A 19,642-nucleotide genomic window follows, 5' to 3' on the forward strand; every position below is an offset into this window, starting at 1 on the left:
TTTTTGCCATAAATTTCTACAACACTCAATCAAATATAATATAGCTTTGGAAGCAAGATTTAAGGTGAGTGAGAGTAAGGACCTTAGCAGCACTTATTTTCATAAAGATTTAAATTAAAAAGATAAGTAATTAAACCCACAAAACCCTCAATGCCATCCAAAAGAGCAATTCTATATCTTCCTGAATTGGAGAATTGAAGACAATAAAATAAGTGATACAGTTCAATCAAATATCACAATCATGTGATGCAATTGAAAGATGAGGTATGGATATAACTCAGTCTATTCCATTAAGAATTTGTTCCTTCTAAACTCTCGAACAATATGATCTTTTGTTTGGGGGCGTGCAATCAGATGACTCGCGATTATAGCGCTAACCATTCGATTCCGTTATATATTATTAGTCGCTCCAGTCCAATACCAAGCTTATGGCATCAAAAATCTCAACACATCAAATGTAGTAAATTTCAGAGAGGAATATACACAACCGTAATTTATAATGGAAGAGAATTGAAATTTCAAGTGCAACAAATAACAGCTTCACAATTCAATTGAACCAAGGTAAGGAATTAGAACAACTTGCACAGTGAGGAAAAAGCGCATCCTTTGGCCTCCTTTTGAATTAAAAACCAGTTCGAAACCAACATAAATAGAAAACTCATTATCGGACAGGAATATCAATCTAGAGGCACGTCACAAAATCACTTGAGTACACGACACGAAGCATACAAAATCAATTCCATTGACTAAATTTTGACGTGTTTTTATTTAAGTAAATTGGAGAAAAAAAGTAGAACCATAATATCTGATCTCTAACACAGAAGTTCAAGTTTAATCACCGGATGACAAGTAAAACTTCAGTTACATGATTATGAGCGACTAACGACAAGCTCAAATCCCAAAACCACGAAGATGAAGGCCAAAACCTAATACCTCCTAGCTCCGCCAAAACCACGACCGAATCCCGTCGTCTGCTGCACAGGGACGGGATCAACTTGGACGAGCCCCGGAATATCATTCATACCAAAAGCAGCGAGCATGTCTAGAGTCTCCTTATCGACCTCGATCTGATCGGTCTTAATGGCGGAGACGTCGGGGACGAAATCCATGCGACGCTCACGCTCCTCCTCCTGAAGCTTGAGAGAGATTCCACGAACGGGTCCCTTCTGGATCCTCTTCATGAGATGAGTCGAGAATCCGGCAATTTTGTTGCGGAGTCTCTTGGAGGGAATGAGAGCAACCTCCTCAAGGATCTTCTTGTTGGTGTGGAAATCCAAGGTCATCCGAGAGTAGTACTTCTCAATGACCTGGCGCGAAGACTTCTTGACAGTCTTGGTGCGGACGCGTCCCATGGTGACTCCGTCTGAGACCTTGAGAGGCGCTCGGAGGGTAACGGTGAACAACCACAAGCGCAAAACCAGCCACGGCGCAGGGTGTAAAAAATACCAACAACTTAGGGTTTTTTCTATATATTAAAAACCTACATCGGCCCACGCCCAAATTTCAAGACCTTTTCGGCTCAAAAACATGCTAGCTTGATATTGCTAGAATGGGCCCTTTACTTTCTCCATTTTGAATCCTCGGCTTAGCGGGCTGGCAATGAATAATAAAGAATATTGGGCTTGTCTATGAGTCTCTGCATCGAAATTCTTTTTTGGCACACTCTGCATCACAATTTCAAACCGCGTATATATGGATGCAGTTTCGGTGCTCACCGTGGTCATCATTAATAATAATAAATAATTATATTATATTTAAACTGTTAAAAGCTTACCTTGACAGTTCAAATGTGACCTACACAGTACATAACTGTAATTTAAAATATTTTATACTTTTAAAAATTGTATTAGTTATGCACAAGTATTCACCTATTAAAAGGAATATTGTTCAACAATCCAATATTAAATCTAAGTGCATATTTCAACAATAATTTAAACCTTTATTCATTACTTTATGAGAGAAATTAGCTCATTTTGCTATATCTAACTCTTATTCTAGACTACTTAGGTCATTTTTCCTAATTTTTTCAATATGGTTCTAAACCATGTAGGTAAAATTTTATATTTAAGCTGTTTAGTCAATTACTAATAATTTAAATTTATTCATTTAATATTACGGTAATATTTGTATAAAAATAATAATAATAACAATCTTATTATAACTTGAGGTTTCACAACAACAACAAAAAATTGTTGCATTGAAATGGCACAGTTTTACGATGAGCAGTGCTCATCTGATATATGATGAAACTGTATCCTTGTATGTGTATAGCATTTACATCTTAATTGGGCTTAAGGATGTTCATGAGATGAGATAGGATCATGACACCCCTATCCCGTATCTCATCCCAAAAAATTATCTATGCTCCATTTTATTAGGAATCGGAACAGGACTAAGACGAGATTAGGACGTCCCGCCGTCCTAATAAAGCAGACAATGTGAGACAAAAGTCTAAATAATAACATTCATTAATTAAAATTTTAAATCACATAACTTATTAAGTTTAAAACTAAAATAACACTTGTATATAAGTCACAACAGTTGTTGAATTACATCAATCACGACTACAAATGTATAACTTAAAGTCTATTATATATGAGACATAACACATTATGATAACAATTACAAGTGATCTCTAAAAGCAACAATAATAGACAAGTCTAGCATAATATTAAGTCATTATTCTTTTTCTTTCCTTTGGTTGAAATATGAAAGTTAGTAACTTTTTCTAAAATAAAGCAAGACATATGATATAAATAAAAATTATTAAAAAGATAGATATAAAAATAAATTATATCAATATAATTAATATATTGTAAAATCCCGTGTCTTGTCCCGATATGACCAATACGAAATTAGGCCAATCAAGATAGGTATAAGTTGAACCCTCCTGATTGGACTTGTATGTCTAACAACCCATGTGAAACTTTTCTCTTTTGAATCTTGACCTAGTTGACAAAAACTTCTCCAATGGGTTTATTTCATGTTATTGTCTCTTTTTTATAGTATTAATATCTTTGAATTTATAAAAAAAATGACAGTTCAAATTTTTATTTTTTTAATTTAATTAACGCAATAAAGTGCCTCTATAAATTATAACTTAATTGGCACCGTTAAAGAGAAATTGTATTGAAGCAAAGCATGATATTGTGAAGAGGGAGTGGTAGCCCAAGAAGCCACCATTACCAACAGGATGCTAGGTCTTTTACTTTGGAAACAGATGCCTCTTGCCTACAGGATTGAGGAAGTGCTATTGGTGAAATTATTAGACAACAAAATGGAAGATAGATGTTGGGTTTTTTTTCAAAGATAGAATCATTACCACCAACTATTACAGAGATAAAAGCCATTATCATTGGATTGCATTATAACTGGAAACTTGAAATTTGGAGAGTTAATGTAATCTCAAACTGTGCCAGTGCTATAAGTATGATCTTAAGAGATTACCCGCAAAACCACCTCTATTGGGATATTATACAGGAGGCTTGAATGATTCTAGGAAGAAATTAGTCTGTAAACATTATTTACATGCCTAAAATTTTTGTCAAACAGATGCATTAGCTAAGTTTATTTAGACACTTATTTTGGAGGATCATTTTTTTAACCATCCTCCTCCATTCGTCCGAGAAGCGGAGGAAGGGGAGAGAAATGATTTATTAGATATATAGTGCTATGAATGAATCATCTTTTAGAGAGAGAGAGAGAGAGAGAGAGAGAGAGATCATATTGGAAAAAAATTGATACAAATTTGTCCTATAATTGAGATTAAATATAAATTTCAGCTGTGCCCATTAATTCGGTCTGGAGGGAGCGTCTAGCAATTGAGGAATTGTTTAATTTCTTAACATTATGCTAAATCTTGATCACAATACACGACATCAGTAACTAATTATAATTCTCCAAAATAGTTAGGCAGAACCTTAATCTTGCAACTAAAATGTTATTTATTTTTAATTATGTCTTCATTAAATATTCTATATAATCGCCTTAACAATAATTAAAATTTTAATGCATTACATAATTGTCTCTATGATAAATTTTTATTTTTAATATTATTAACATATTAAAATTTACTTGTTTTAAATTGCTTGAATGCAAGTATACAATATATAAAGTTAAACACATAAATGTTTTTCATTACAAAAACTACCTGACGCCCAATGCTTTGGAGTAGTAAAACTTTACAAAGTGCCCTGTATTACGTTGCGGAGGAAGTAGTGTATAAGAAAAACGAATTTTTGGCATGAAAAATTTTGGAATGTCATTTTATGGCTCATTACAGGATATTGAATACTTCGACCTACTCTGGCATCCACGATCAACCCAATTAATAAGAAAATTGATGGCCAGAGATTGGCCCACGATCCTTTGGTATTGCCCGAGACGTGTCAATGCTGATGCAGACATGCTCTAGCGAAGAAAGCACTGGCTAACCAGAACAGTTTTTGTCAAATTAATGCTGTCGTGAGTTGTTGCGTCTCTGGTAGCTCAAGATTGCATGGGGTCTGTTCATCTGTATCCCCCACTGGTTAATCGACTCAATTCCTCATACATTCTGGCTTAGGCCTTCTTTGTTTACCAATAAAACAGCACTTGTTCATAGAAAAAAGGGGGGAGAGGGGGAGCCCATGGCAAGCTGGCTATAAGAGTAGAGGTAAATAGAAACCACATATGAGCAAAGATCAGGTTGGCCCAAACATCACTGCTGCCCAAGCCTGATGCTCGAGTATTTGGGACAGGTTGGCCTTTTGACCTGAAATTTCTTTTGGAAAAATATAATCATTAATTTTTAAAACATATAATTTATAAAATTAATATTAGATTCAAAAATAATTTCTTAAAAATTACATAAAATCAACAACTGTCATTATTTTTAGATGGTATTAAGTTAAAAACACATTTTAAAATTTGAAAGATATTAAAAAAAGTCACATTGACAATAAATGTAAAAAAATCATAAAAATAGTATAGTTCATAATAATTCTCAATAAAAAATAATATTATTCACAAAACATTTGAAAGAATTAACGCAGTTGGATCCTTGTCTAATGTCGACCTGTTGTGGCTGAATGACTTGGCTGGGGCCTAGCTTTTCAGGCGATGTGAATAGTCCTAATTCTTAGAACTTGTCTAGATTAACGTTTGCAAAATTAAAATTTTCATAAACCACAATTTATAAATTAAAATTAATGTGAAAGTGAGTTATTATAATATAATTTATATTTGAATATTCTTTTATAAAAAATCTGATAAGACGATATTTAATCATGTTAACGTGACTTCTAACAAGTTAATTATTTATATTGACATTTACTTAATATACACAACGGTTAAAAAGAAAAAAAAAATCATTAAATGGCCTAGCTAAATGTTATCCAGCTAATCTTTTTTTTTTTGGCCAAATCCAGCTAATCAATAGAAGAAGGTAAAACTCAAAAGAGGAGAACGCAAGGACCAGGAATCTTGAATATTATAAAAATAATATTTCTTAATTATAAGATGTTTTTTAAAAAAATTTAACATTTTAAAATATAAGACACTTTGATAAAAATAAAATTTAATTAATGATATTTTTTTAATATTATCCTTTTCATATATTTTTTTTAATATTTTTTTATTAATGGAGTATTAAATAAAAGGTATTTTTAAAAATTTATATTTTTATTTTAAAAAAATAAGATTATAAAATGTATTTAATAAATTTTATTAATATGTGATATTTTATATAAAAATATTTTATAATTTATAAGGGAAGGGAGTACATCCAATACTGTTCATAGCTACTTCCTATATGTGATTTAGCTAGGCAACTAATGATGGAGCACGCATTATCATTAGCGAGTGGGAAGAGAATCCACTTCCACGGTCCTGCTCCTTCATTAGGCCACGCCTGGGCACGCAAGCCTATTTAAACATTGATTAAGTGTGCGTTTGCATTAAAATATTTATAATTAAAGTTAAAATTAATTGAGATTAATAAACTGAAGTTAAAAAATAGTGACTTTAACATGAATATTTAAAAAAAAATTAGTTGAACAAACTGAAATTTATTTAAATAATTTAATTTAAAAATCAATTAATAATTTTTAATAAATATTAAACTTAAAATTAACAATTTTTTAAATACAAATATAAAATGCGTTGAGTATAAAATTAGTAAAATTTTGAATATTATTAAATTAAAAATAATACAATTGAATTTTTATTACACGTGTTTTTCGCAAATTTTAAATTTAAATTAAGAATAATATAATTTAATATTAGTATTCTTCTACGCATTTTTCTCCAACAGTAAATGAAAACGTTTTTCATGTATTTTTCTTCTTCTGTTTTTTTATTTTGGGAGTTGAGAACCTAAGGCCCCGTTTAGTATGACTGAATAGTTTTTGATGGAATCAGAATTGGAATTGAAATCAGAATTGAAATAAAATTAGATTTTAAAAATATGTTTGGTATGTTAAAAAAAATAAATAAAATCCTTATATTATTTTTGTTTTGTATGTAAGACAGGAAATGGAATTATGCTTAAAAGACAAAAATACCCCTAAAAATTAAAATCAAAATTAAAATATATTAATATTGTGATTTAATTTCTCATATACTATTTAATATACAAATGAAATATTATATAAATGACGGATATTAAAAATACGTAAAATAATTTTTAAATGAAATATTATAAATATTTAAATTATATATAAACACACACACATGATAATTTCTATATATAAAAATTTAAATTGTCTGAGTTGGGCATTTAGAATTGAGCATATATATATATATATAAATGAAAGCACGAGTTGAGCATTTTCAATTGTTCACTGTACGACTGTCTGCATGCTCAATTTTTTCGATATTAATCACAAATGAGCAAGGGCATAGTTGTCTTCTCAATTTTTATATGACGATAAAATTACCTTCAAAAAATATAATTCCATAGAATTACTCCAATTCCATAGCTCTCATCAAAGAATTCAATTCAACATTTTTTGCTTGAATCAAGATTCTTGAGAATTTAAATTCACATGTACCAAATATCATTGTTTTATGATTTCAGCTTCAATTCCTTTTTCATACTTGTGATTTCATTCTACCAAACACAGCCTAAAAAATCATGAAAAAACAAATCATTAATCCTTGTGCACGTGTTCGAGTCTAGTTTGTGCAAGCACATATGGAAGAGAGAGATAAGGTCAAAAAAAATTAATTATCATTTTAAATATTCAATACCCCACTGACCGCAAATACAATGTCAGAGGCCAAAAAAAGTAGCTTCACGGCGAACGTCACGTTTAGTCCTCAAGTCCATTAGAAATTTTTTTATCCAAACATCATTTTTTATTTATTTTTAAAGAGCTTTTAACATCCTAACTGAGATTTGGGAAGCTTCCTTAACGTGGGTTTCATTTGATTTTTGTTTTGCCTAAGCTGATTAATCCACGTACGTTATCCCTAATCAAGGGAGGGAAAAGAACAATTTTCACACGCAAAGCCCGTAAGTCTCTAGTATTCGTTACAAGCCTAATAATAGAAAGGACATTACTTAACCGCCACCACTTACTCCCTCGCTTCAGAATAAAATTAGTGAGTAGTTCTTCCTATAAAATGGTTCCACAGTTTTATTGCTTTCTGTTTTTCATGATAACATAAAGGGGAAGGAAACAACTGGAGCCAAACTTGATTTAAAGATTAATAGTTACCACTGTATACACAGACACGTACATATTTTATATATAAAGCGGAGCCGGAGGGAGTATTATCAGGGGAAAACAAAACACTTGGAGTATGATGAGGGGCTCCTGGATGATATATCAGGAGACGCAGTTTGAAGTACCATATATGGAGCTAGCACATGTAAGTACGTAGCCAGAGGGAACCAACCTAAAATAGAGAGGAACAAATCCATGTCCGCAGAAAAGGTTGCCAGACACATGATCACTTCTTGTAGAAAAGCTTCATCAGATCTTTCACCCCCGAGGCAAGTGAGAGATTGGCCTTTCCATTATTTGCTCCTCCTTCCACCACTAAGTTCAGACCGTTCACTGACTTGGAGTCGTCGCAGCTCAGATAAAGCGCCGCGTTCCCTACCTCCTCGGGCTCCATCAGAACCATCCCCTTCGACATCACCATGCCCATCATTTTCTCCGTCACTCTGCTGTCTATCTTCAGCGTATTGCTCGCCAACGGTGTCAAAACGGCGCCGGGAGAGATGCAGTTCACTCTTATCCCGTACTGCCCTAGCTCCGCGCTCAGGTTCTTCATGAGCCCCACAATGGCGTGCTTCGACGCAGCGTAGGCATGAGGTGCCTCTCCGGCCACCACCGAAGCTAAGCTCGCCGTGAAGAGAATGACTCCTGCTTTTGCCGGCATCATGACTCTTGCAGCGTGCTTCGCCCCCAAGAAAGCTCCGTAAACGTTGACCTCGAAAACCCTTTTGAAGGTTTCGTTGCTGGAACCTTGTATCGTGAAATCAAAGTCGCCCAGGATGCCGGCGTTGTTGTACATGATGTCGAGCTTGCCGTACTTGGTCACTGCCGTGTCAACCGCGTTCTTGATGTCGGAATCACTCGTGACGTCGCAGTGAACATAGGAGACGGTGTCGTTTGCGCCCAGCGCGTTGCAGAGGGACAGGCCGCGGTCGTCTTGGATGTCAGCGACAATGACTTTGGCGCCGTTTTGGACAAATAGTTTCGTGGTGGCGGCGCCAATGCCGCTAGCGCCTCCGGTGATTATGGCCACTTTTCCCTGGAGCCTGCGAGACAGGTGGTCATGAATATGATCAGGCTATCGTGTGCAAGAACTAGAAAGAGGCGAGATCGAAAAGCGTTAAAATTAAGTTCCAAGGTCGAAAAGCGTTACCTTTTGGAAATGGTAGCCATGGAGGAGGATTGTTTGTCCATTCAAAAAGTTAGGTAATGAGGAATTGTCGTGGGAAGGCCGAGTGGCGAGAGGGGGTTTATATGGATCTGGTTTCGGTACCACGTGCTCAACACCAAAAAAATAAAAAATAAAAAAGGAACTCGACTTCTCCGTTTCGAAAGAAGTCTCCTCTACCTCTAGATATAAATTTAATCTACATTATTTAAATTTAATCCGTATGATCTAAATTTAATATTTTTTATTTTTTATTTATATTTTTAAAATAAAATATATATAAAAATTGTAAAAAAATTAATAAATATATTTATTAATTTGACAATTTAAATTTACTATAAATGGTCTAAAATTAATATTAAAATTTTTTAATAAATTTACTGTTTTATTCAAAATATATTTATACTGTCAAAAATATATTTAAAAAATTAATTTAAATTTTTATATTAAATTTAGATTATATTAAATTAGGACTGCCACATTGATAAATATATTTATTAAAAAATTTTATATTTTTATTTTAAAGATATAAATAAAAATATAATTATTAAATCTACACCATCTAAATTTATTTTCCTCTACCTCAAAGGAGAGACAGAAGGGGTTTTTCTCAAAATAATGTTTTGAAACTCGGACTGGATATCGAACTGGAAAGAGCAACGAGTCGCGGTTTTCATGGTCTAATCGGTTAAACTGGCGGTCAAGCCGGTAACATAAAAATTAAATAAAAATTAATATTTATATGCGCAACTATATAAATAAAATATTAATTTGTCAATTGTGTTTGGGATCTTGATTCCAAAAGCTAGATGCTTGGACCGTTGGACCTAGAGATAGAGGCATGTCAGTATAAGCTTGTGATCTTGAAGGAAAATGCTGGAGCTGGAGGCACCCCGTCATGTCATAACTCACAAGCTTCTAGTCTCAATGCCAAAGGTTGGATCTCTAGAGCTGGAGGCAGAGATTGTAAGAGAAAGTAGAGATTGAGCTTGGGACATGAATGGGAAATTAGAGATTAGAAAAGAGAAGAAAAGAGAGAATTAGTGATTAGAAAAGAGAAGTTACAAATCTAAACAACTTAGCCTAATTTTCTCTTTTTTTAATTTTTTTGCTTTCAATCGGGTTGACCTGGCTTCGATTTTCAGGTCAAAGCCGGTTCTCTCAAAATTGGCCGATTCAATCTGGGTCAACCCAGGTTAAATGTCAGATTGGTTTAATTAGTTGAACCAAACCGTTTTACTTAGCGGGTGGCGGTCGAACCATCCAGTCCAATTTGATTTTAACAACACTGTCTCAAAGGAGAGAAGCCAACTCTAAAAAAAAATTCAGCCAATTAATTTTAATTTTATATTATTTTAAAAATAAAATTTTATAATTTTTTTGATAAATATATTAATCATCATTCTTAACAGTATTGATTTAATTTAGATAGTTCAATATAATATTATAATTTTTATAAATTAATTATTTAGATGTACTCTGGACAGTCAAAATTTAATTTTAAGTTTTTATTCTAGATTTAATAATTTTATTTTAATTTTAATTTTATATTTATTAAAATATTTAATATTGAACCTGTCTTGTCCAAAGTACATCTAGGTAGCTAATTTATAAAAATTATAATATTAAATTGAACCACTCAGAGTCTCAAGTTGAATAAATCCTATTTAGATTGATGATAAATATATTTATAAAAAATTTATAAATTTTATTTTTATAAAATATAAAATTGAAATTGCAATTGAAAAAATTTGGATCATCCATGGCACGGATCTTTCCTAAATGATGAGCACCTTGGTGGTCAGCATCTTGTTGAGCATTGAAACCAGATCCATTTTTATTGGGTGAAGGGAGAGTGCGACCAATTTTAAAGTTTGAACTTTCTGTTGTATATAATACTCCCTCCCTCTCAATCCATGGAGAAATGAAAATTAACCAACTTCACATTTATTAAAATATATGGTAATTAATCTTTTTATTTTTAAAAAATGTATTATTTTTTAATTTTGTCACTCAGGAAAATTAATGACAACAATAAAATATATCAGTAAATTGAAAGTTTGCCAACAACTCTCTGTATATACAATAATATTGAAAAATAAATTCATTACTATATGTTTGTCCTATATTTGATATAGACCAAATAGGTTTTTAAAATTTTTCCTTATAATTAGTATCATATACTTTTCTAGTCTAAATTACTTTGAATGTTTTATCAGTATAAAAAAAAGTAAATTTTATTAACTTTATTTTAAAATTTAATAAATTTAATAATGTAACTCATAAATAAAATTAAAATTTTTTTTTTACTCTATAAATGCGACAAGAGGAAGTTGAGTGGTGTATGCTAGGTATATGAGCGTTTGAGATCGGTTTCCTCACGATCATCATCAACCATATAATCAATGAAGGGCTAGGTTATACTTTTTCTGACCACCTTTTAGAAATTTTTTATAGTCTTGTTTATAAACCATATCGTAAAATCTAAGAAGCAATTAATATTTTTCTAAGTATATTATTAACAATAAGCTAAGTATATTCACGGTGGAGAGAGATTAGACGAGTGTAGTAATGTTGTGTCAAAATTTATTTTAACTAATTAATTAAAAATTAAAAATAATATTAGAAATATGAAAAAAATTGTATATAACAACTTAATTGAAAGAATATATATGATAATTATTTTATAAAATAATTGAATTTGTTGATAAAAATTAATTAAATTTAAATAATTTATTTTATTATTTAAGGGTGGGGGTGGGGGTAGGATGGGCGGGGGGAAAGGAAAGGAAAAGGACAGAGAGGGTATCCAGTCTGTTCACCAGATTACACAATTAGATTGTTAGGTCAGGTGCCACGAGAATTTATTGCAAGGGAGTGTGTGTGTGAAGTGGAGTCTCTCCACTTTTTTTTTCTCCATTTCCCTTCACTTCTCCCATCTTCACCATTCATTAATTTTATCATTTAAAAAAATTATTTAATAAAAAAATTTGAATGGTGGGGATGGGAGAAGTGGAGGGAAAGGGAAGGGAAAAAGTGGAGAGACCCCTGGTCTGTGGGTGGGGGTGCCGCGTGGCAGTTTTTTCCTCTCCTCTTTTTCTGTAATGCCTGCTTAATTTCATCTTTTCAGCCAAGTAGAGCTTTGCATTTATCCATATTCTTGTGTCTATGTAATGTGTGCGTCTATATAGACATAGACAGGTGCCGCAGTGATTACTGTTGAATGTTATAAGTCACAGGTATGAAGATGCGTGGAAATATTACTAAGTTTTCACCAAATAAACTGACCATTTTATTGCCTCCTCCAAGTAACCAAATTTCAGCTCAAGGGATATTAGCTTTTCCAACTTCTTCCTCCCTCCAAGCAAACTAAAGTCTGAAGACCCGTGCGCGATAAACTACGCTCCCCCCCGTTGGACGATTTCGTGCATATAATTGTATTGACTTTTATCTTTTAAATATTAATATATATTTGATCTTCTTCAAAATCAAATAAAAAATATAAAAAGACTAGGTTGCCTCTACGACACTCTTTCCAGTCTTATATACAAGGTAGATAAGGGAGATTTTTTCTTTGATATTATTAATAAATCATGTTATTAAATTTTTATTATATATTTTTTTTATCCTTCATTAAATATTAAAAAGAAAAAATATATTGTTAAAGATAGACATATCTTAATTATTGAGTAGTTATACTTACTATTTTCTCTTAATATTTTACAAGTTTTAATTTGGATGTGAATGGAAAAAAGCTCCAAAGGCTTGAAAATTTGTGTATTCTTACTGTAAAGTCTCCCAAACTCATTTATTTTATGTAATGGATAGGATATTGTCAATTGAAGGTTGCATTCTTTTGTTACACCTATTGAGGAAAAAATGGTAGAAAATCGGTTGAGATGGTTTGGGCATGTACAAAAAAGACCAAGGGAGGCACCAGTAAGAAGAGTGGAACATTTAACTTTGAGTCCGATTAAGAGAGGTAGAGGAAGACCTAAGAGAACACTCTTGGAAGTTGTCGAACGTGATCTTTTAATTAATAATATTCCTAAAAGCTTGATAAACGATAGAGCACAATGGCGTCTTGCAATTCATGTAGCCGACCCCACCTAGTGGGATAAAGGCTTGTTGTTGTTGTTGTTGTATTCTTTTGTTACACTTTCATTATGTTTTTATGCATGATTAGATGGTTATATTTTAAGCCCTCAGTATTGTAAAAGTAACTAAATGATTTAGATAAGGTCAAAATATCATTGCAAGTGTAAGAAACATTATTATAATGTTGTATACAGAGTCAAGTGATTTATGCAAAGCTAAACCCCCTTCTATTTTTGAAGTTAAAGGGGTTGGAGAATGAAAATGACAAATTGTTGTGATTAAATACATGTGGTGTGTTGTATGGATGGTCTTGAATCTATTAAATGTGGTCTTGATGTCAATGGTAACTTTTACCACATATGTGGGGTTTTGGACACCATTTGGTTGAGAAAAGCGTGAAAAAATGTTTTAAAGTCCAACCCTCTTGTGTGAAATATTTTCAGAGTAAAACTCATGCTATTAGTTAAATCTCAAAAATAGCTTTTTATAAACACCTAGATCATTTCAATCGAATATCAGAATGAGAATTGTGGCATGTCAAAAGTTTGCTGCTGTTGCTGTCAACCTGTGTCATATGCCATGGCTCATTACACAATGAGAAAGTGAGCTTCCGCACGCTGACCATATGTTGTGGTGCACCCTTTGATTTTGGCTCTTTTATTTTTTCAATTAAAATGCAATGTTTTAAACCATTTTGGTATCCCATACTTCTGCAATAATATTTTACTCTATCTGGAGTTCACTACAAAATATTTAAGCATTTTCTAAATACAAAAATTGGGATTGTATCTTTTTTAATATTGTAAAACTTGGTAATTTAATTGGATTAGCCATAGAATTACCATGATTTCGAGATTAATAGTGGAGTAATAAGGGTGATTTTACATATTGGATTTTGAACCCTTATGTTATGAAAAAATGTGAAATAGTTTTGAAATTATGGTTGAGTGCTCAACTCCTTTGTGTAAAATTATTTGAGAGTAAAATCTATGTCATAAGCTAGTTTATGTAAAGAGATTTTTGTAAATACCTAAATTATCTCAATCAAATATCAAATAAAGAAACGGGGCATATAAAAAATTTATCCTTGTGTTGTCAAATTGATAACACAGTACTGTTAAATATGCACAGCGTGCCATAATGTGAGGCACGGAGGTGGGCAAGCCATAGCGTGGGTGCACAAGCTGCGATGCATCCCACTCAGTAGTCTTGAAGTTTTCAGTTAGTTTTCATAGGTTTTGATATCAAGTAGTATCTCATACTTCCATATTTGTTTCTACTATGACTTGAATTGATTGGAACTAAATTTAAGTATTTTGAAGTTATGAAAACTTGGGATCCCAATATGAAAAACAAATATATTTGCTTTTGGAAAATGATTTGGAAATGGTTAACCATGATTGGGTAACCCGTTTAGGGTTAGTCCTATGATTGTTTAGGAGATCATGACTATGTATTGGATTAACAAAGGCAACCTTACGGCAATCATGGAACTTGGAGGTTTTCAGTGAAATGAAGAAAAGAGCAAGCATATTAATGGCTTATCTAGACGAAATTCAAAGGAGTTTATGTCATGATAGAAATGGGTATTTAGAGGGATTAAATTGGGATTTGCAGAAGGAGTTACTTGATCTGCTGCAATAAGAAGAGCTACGTTGGTTTCAAAAATCCAAAAGTATGTGATTGCGTAATGGTGGTCACAATACTAAATATTATTATCTCAAGACTCTAAATAGAAGAAGACGGATTAAAATTTTAAATCAAAGAGTGAAGTGGGAAGGTGGATTGATAAGGAGAATGACATGATTAATGTGATTTAAGGGCTTATTAAAACATTGTTCACGTAAGAGATGAGTGATAGGATCTGATGTTGCTTGGTTTATGGTTAGGGGCAGTTGGTAAGAGAATGCTAGAGGGGCTAAGGATCTTGAGTTTAAAGAAGTTAAAAAAGGGTTTTGTTTAATATTAGGGCCTATAAGGTACCAAGTAAGGATGGTTTTCTTGCCTTATTTTATCATAGTAATTGGAATGTGGTTAGAGGTAATGTGGTAGAGTTTGTGGGAGGATTCGAGGATGGTAATAGAAGTAAATAAGACTTTATTGGTTACGATTCTAAAGGTGGAGAAACCAAAGACTATTAATTAGTTGAGGCCCATTTCTTTGTGTAATGTTGTATACAAAGTGCTCTCAAAAATTTTGGTTGATAGATTAAAACCCTTGATAAGAAAGGTCACTTCTCCTTTTCAGATTAGCTTTGTACCTAGAAGATGTATCCGAGAAAACATCATTGCGGTGAAGGAGATTGCTCACATTATGAATGAGATGAGTGGAAACAATGGTTTTGTTGCAATCAAATTTTTTTTAGAGAAGGCATGTGACAGAATGAATTAATTGTTTTTGAAGACGGTATTATTAGAGATTGGTTTGGCGGAAGGTGTGCAGTGTTATTAATGCTTGCATTAACATGGCATATTTTCAAATATTATGGAATGGTGAGAAATTTGATTGTTTTGTTCCCCCAAAGTGGGTGAGACAAGGGGTCCCCTTATTTATTTGTGTTAGAGATGGAAAAATTATCACACATTATAATGAATGCTGTTAAGATGAAAGAGTAGAATCAAATCAAAACTGCCAAGGTGAGAATACCCATATATCATCTTGTTTTTGCAGATGACTTCTTATTGTATTATGAAGCTGGACCTAGGCAATTGAATGTGGTTTTAAAATGCCTAAATATGTTTGCCGAAGATTTTGGGCAAAAAAAAAAATCAAATGAAAACTATGATATGTTTTTTAAAGAATGTTAATGAGAAAAGATAGAAGGAATTGATTTAGCTTTGTGGGTTTTAGAAAACGAATGAGTTAGGGAGGTATTTGGAGGCTTTTGCAATAAGAGGTAGAAATACAAAACAAAAATTTAATTTTTTGCTTGAAAAGATTCAAAAGAAGCATAATATTGCCAACATTAGGGATTTGTACATGTTTTGATCATATTTCAATTGCATAAACCTAGCATTTAACCTTGGCATTTTTAATTGCTTGATCATCCATATAATTGTATTGACCTGATTGATGACCCTTACTGCTTATTATAATCTAGAATATTAATTTTAGAATAGCTCATGCATGAATTTAAATCACTTGCAATTATTAGGGAACGATATTCATGCCATTACATCATTGCATTGATATTGTGGAGTTCATTGCGATGAGAAGGCCTTTATGTCATGAGCCACAGCAAGTGTCAATGTGAGATTGGCTGTGGCGGAGGTAACATTTACTATGATAATTGTGTCGACATATAGTTGGTTGCAGTGTGGGAGTTTTAGCTGTGACAAATTAGTGTAGTTTTCCAAAACTGATAGTTCTAGCATCTCATCTGTCCTTTTTTTCCTATATTTTTGCACATGAAATATACCTTGATTTTTTGAAAAATGATCTAATCATGTTTTTAAATTTTTATTTTGGAAATCTCATACTTAAAGTTTGTTTTCTTTAAATGAATCTTTGTCAAATTATAATTGTTTAGTTTAATTGCGGTATAATGATGAAGTTCATTATACGATATTGTGTGTCAATTCCAAGATGAGCTTGCTAAGGGACGGTTGCCTTGAAATATGATAGGTTTGTCTTGTTCCAGAGACTCTGGCTCTCAGGTCATGTTTTATTATTAGAATGAAATAGAATGAAATAGATTAAAAAAATAAAAATAAAAATAAGATGATTAAAGGGGATATGCGAGCACATTTATAAAGAAAAATAGTAATTTAGTTTTAAAATTATGGTTCATAAAATTTTTGAAGGGTGTGATGATTTCTATATTTGTAATATATTTTAATGAGTTTTATTATGTTTATTATAGAGAGAATGGTAATTTAATTTATTTTTGTTTGTATTTTTTCAATCTATCCTATTTCATTTATTTTGGTGACCAAACATGATTTTTTGATTTTATTTGGGCTTTGGCTTCAATTTGTAATTAAAAAGAAAAAAGAAATGAACTGGAAAGGGGTGGGAGGACTGGAGGAGTGCCATCGTGTCCAAATGAAGAGATATAACGACGTGTCATATACCCATAGCAATTGTTCACGTTCGTCTATCAGCAGTCAAGTAAATGAAGGACAGGGACGATGCAGCGCCATTGGGAGAAAACACATTTAATCCAAAATTGGCTTCTCATGTAAACAATCAGTTGCAAAGTAATCAAAAGAATCCCACTCTATCTTTTAAAAAATATAAAATATTTTAAATTAAATTGCTACCATAAAGTTAAGCAATTATTTTTAAATTAATATTATATTATCATATTTGTCATTATTCCATAAGGTTTCTCATTTAAAGATATGAAATCGAGCGGTTTATTTATTAATAATATTTTTAAAAAACTAATTTAATTATATATTAAAAATTTTTAAAACATTTTATATTTTTAAACATATAATTTTATAAAAAATATCTTATATTTCTAAAGGAGTGGAGTATATATTTATGTAGACCCTAGCAACTAACATCAACTGCCACCTGGCCCGTTGACAACAAGATGAAAGTAGAAATGTAAAAAATACAGCATCTCGTGGATAATGGTCATACTATTTGCCAGGGCATGGGCATAGACTAGAAGGAGAATTGCATGAAAGACCCATTCAGGGACATAATTGCTCTCCAGACCTAATAGAGTATGATATTCTTTTTTTTTAATAAGTAGATTATGATATTTCTCATGTCTATATTAATTAGTACAATGATAAATTTAAATAAATAATTTTAAAAGGTATCACATGTCATGTATTTTGAATCAAGCTTAGTTGAAAAAATGTCTTGCAATTTGGACAGGGAACGCATGTTTGATATATTGTAAAAATAAAATAATTATACGTATGCTAAATTCTGTACATTGTCAAATTTTTTGCAAACTATTTTGCAGCGCACATCAAACATATATTGCACGGTGGCAAAAATAAAAGAATATATATGCATATATTTATATTGCACAGTATTGATGAATGTTGAAGAAGGCTTTTTCCCTACCTGACAGGTGGGGCGGTGTGAGACTTGATTGCACATCGCGCGGTAGAATTTCCGCCCTGAAAAAAAAAAAAGGGCATTTACGTCTTCCCACGAGCTATTCAAGAAATCAAGTAGAGTTTATCTACTCGGTCAATGGACGACTTTTCCTATATACTCAGACTAAAGAAAAGGCCATTCCTTGTGGAATGAAACAAGGAAGCAAAAAACATGCACTAAGCGGCAAGCTCAAGGGACAAGATCGAGTTCAATTCAGGCCATGAGATGAAATTTCAACGACACTCTAGCTTCCTGGTTCTGATAACTCAAAAGTAGAAGGAAGCAAAGCGAGCCCAAAGTATAATTTATTAGTTTTACGCAGCGCTAAAATAAACAGTGAAAAAACATGCATGCAGACAAATGTAATCAATGTAACGAAATAAATGGTTACATCCATCCAGGCCTGTGTCTGCATTAAATTCACTTGTTTAGCCCTGACGCCTCCAGCGTGGGACTCCCTTCTTTCCCCATCACCCCTCGCCATTTTTATTTTTTATTTTGGCCCGGCACTCTTCGCCTGCCAAGCTTAACATATTAATTTATAAAAGGATAAATTTTAAATTTTTAAACAGTTAAAGTTGTGGGAACAAAAAACAGTAAAATTTGGTAAAAAATATATATATTAATCTCAATTTAAAAAAATTAAAATTATTTTAATTTTAATTATTTAAAATTTAGAAAATACATTTTAAAAGTTTAAACTTCAATTATCCTTAGCACATAATTTATAATTTAAATGATATATTAACTCTTAATATTAAAAAATAATTAATATTTCGCCATGTGTCACTATCAGTTCTTCTAAAAATTACAAATAGGAAAAGGAAGTATTTAAAGAAATATTTTTGTGATGGCCTTGTGCCATTCGATTGAATGACCAAATGTGGATGCGGCAAGGGTCAGTGGGGCTTTTTATTATCAGAATATTACACATAATAAAAGAATTTGTCAAAATGCTGTAATGTGAGAAGTATTTTTCAAAATATTATATTAGAAATTATTATAAGAACAAGTTTGAGGTTTTGAAGAAATCATTTTAGGGTCAAAAAAAATTTTTACATTAAAAGTGAAATCATTCATTACTTAAACAATTTTATCTTATTATTATGATTTAACATTTTATTCTCAATCTTTATATTCTTTTTAACTTATGATCGTTTTGCCAAAATCTTCAAAAACCCTCAGGCCCTAGCTTTTGCTTTTCACCTGAAAATCACATTGACTATATAAAGGGTTGAAAACATAAAGACGCAGCATAAGTTGAATGAAATCAGGTAGTGTGAGGTATTTTTTATTGTTTTCATTTCATTCATGCATTAGTGAGATTGAATATAATAGTATTTATTTTTATTTATCTAGTATTTTAATATTTTATTTTTAAAATTTTATTCTTGCTTTATTTCCTGCCTACTTCGTTACTTGTGCTCTATCATTTTTTCTTATTCAAACTTTTAAGTTTTTTTTCATTCCATTTCTTTGTCCGATTGTTGGTGTTAGAGTTGTGATCAAAGTTTCAAAGTATATTTTCTTTCTTTTTATTTGCCTAAAGCTTGACTCTCTATCTGATTAAGGTACATTTTTTAATATTTTGTAACTTTTTTATTGA

At 31.8% G+C, this 19,642-nt stretch overlaps 2 protein-coding genes across 2 annotated transcripts; both read right to left on the bottom strand.

Annotated features, from left to right (window-relative positions):
• Positions 1–742: 742 nt before the first annotated feature.
• LOC129296337 (40S ribosomal protein S17-like) lies at positions 743–1,451 on the bottom strand. The gene has a single exon (XM_054934928.1). It carries the CDS (start codon positions 1,350–1,352, stop codon positions 927–929), a length of 426 nt encoding a protein of 141 aa, XP_054790903.1. The 5' UTR covers positions 1,353–1,451; the 3' UTR covers positions 743–926.
• Positions 1,452–7,666: 6,215 nt separating this feature from the next.
• Positions 7,667–8,976, bottom strand: LOC129296334 (short chain aldehyde dehydrogenase 1-like). The gene is made up of 2 exons (XM_054934923.1): positions 8,860–8,976; positions 7,667–8,752 (listed from the first exon to the last, which is right to left on the bottom strand). The coding sequence occupies exons 1-2, from the start codon at positions 8,898–8,900 to the stop codon at positions 7,936–7,938; spliced, it is 858 nt and encodes a 285-aa protein (XP_054790898.1). The 5' UTR covers positions 8,901–8,976; the 3' UTR covers positions 7,667–7,935.
• Positions 8,977–19,642: the final 10,666 nt, after the last annotated feature.

The sequence above is a fragment of the Prosopis cineraria genome, unplaced genomic scaffold, assembly GCF_029017545.1.
Source record: "Prosopis cineraria cultivar Desert tree isolate PC_DT_omini unplaced genomic scaffold, ASM2901754v1 PC308, whole genome shotgun sequence".
In the NCBI taxonomy this organism is placed as follows: domain Eukaryota; kingdom Viridiplantae; phylum Streptophyta; class Magnoliopsida; order Fabales; family Fabaceae; genus Prosopis; species Prosopis cineraria.

Bases quoted from the DNA above. Each gene is read 5' to 3' on its own strand.
- LOC129296337 (XM_054934928.1), bottom strand. From the start codon at position 1,352: ATGGGACGCGTCCGCACCAAGACTGTCAAGAAGTCTTCGCGCCAGGTC.
- LOC129296334 (XM_054934923.1), bottom strand. From the start codon at position 8,900: ATGGACAAACAATCCTCCTCCATGGCTACCATTTCCAAAAG. The intron at 8,753-8,859 runs GTAACGCTTTTC...CCTGTCTCGCAG, and splicing joins ATGGCTACCATTTCCAAAAG to GCTCCAGGGAAAAGTGGCCA.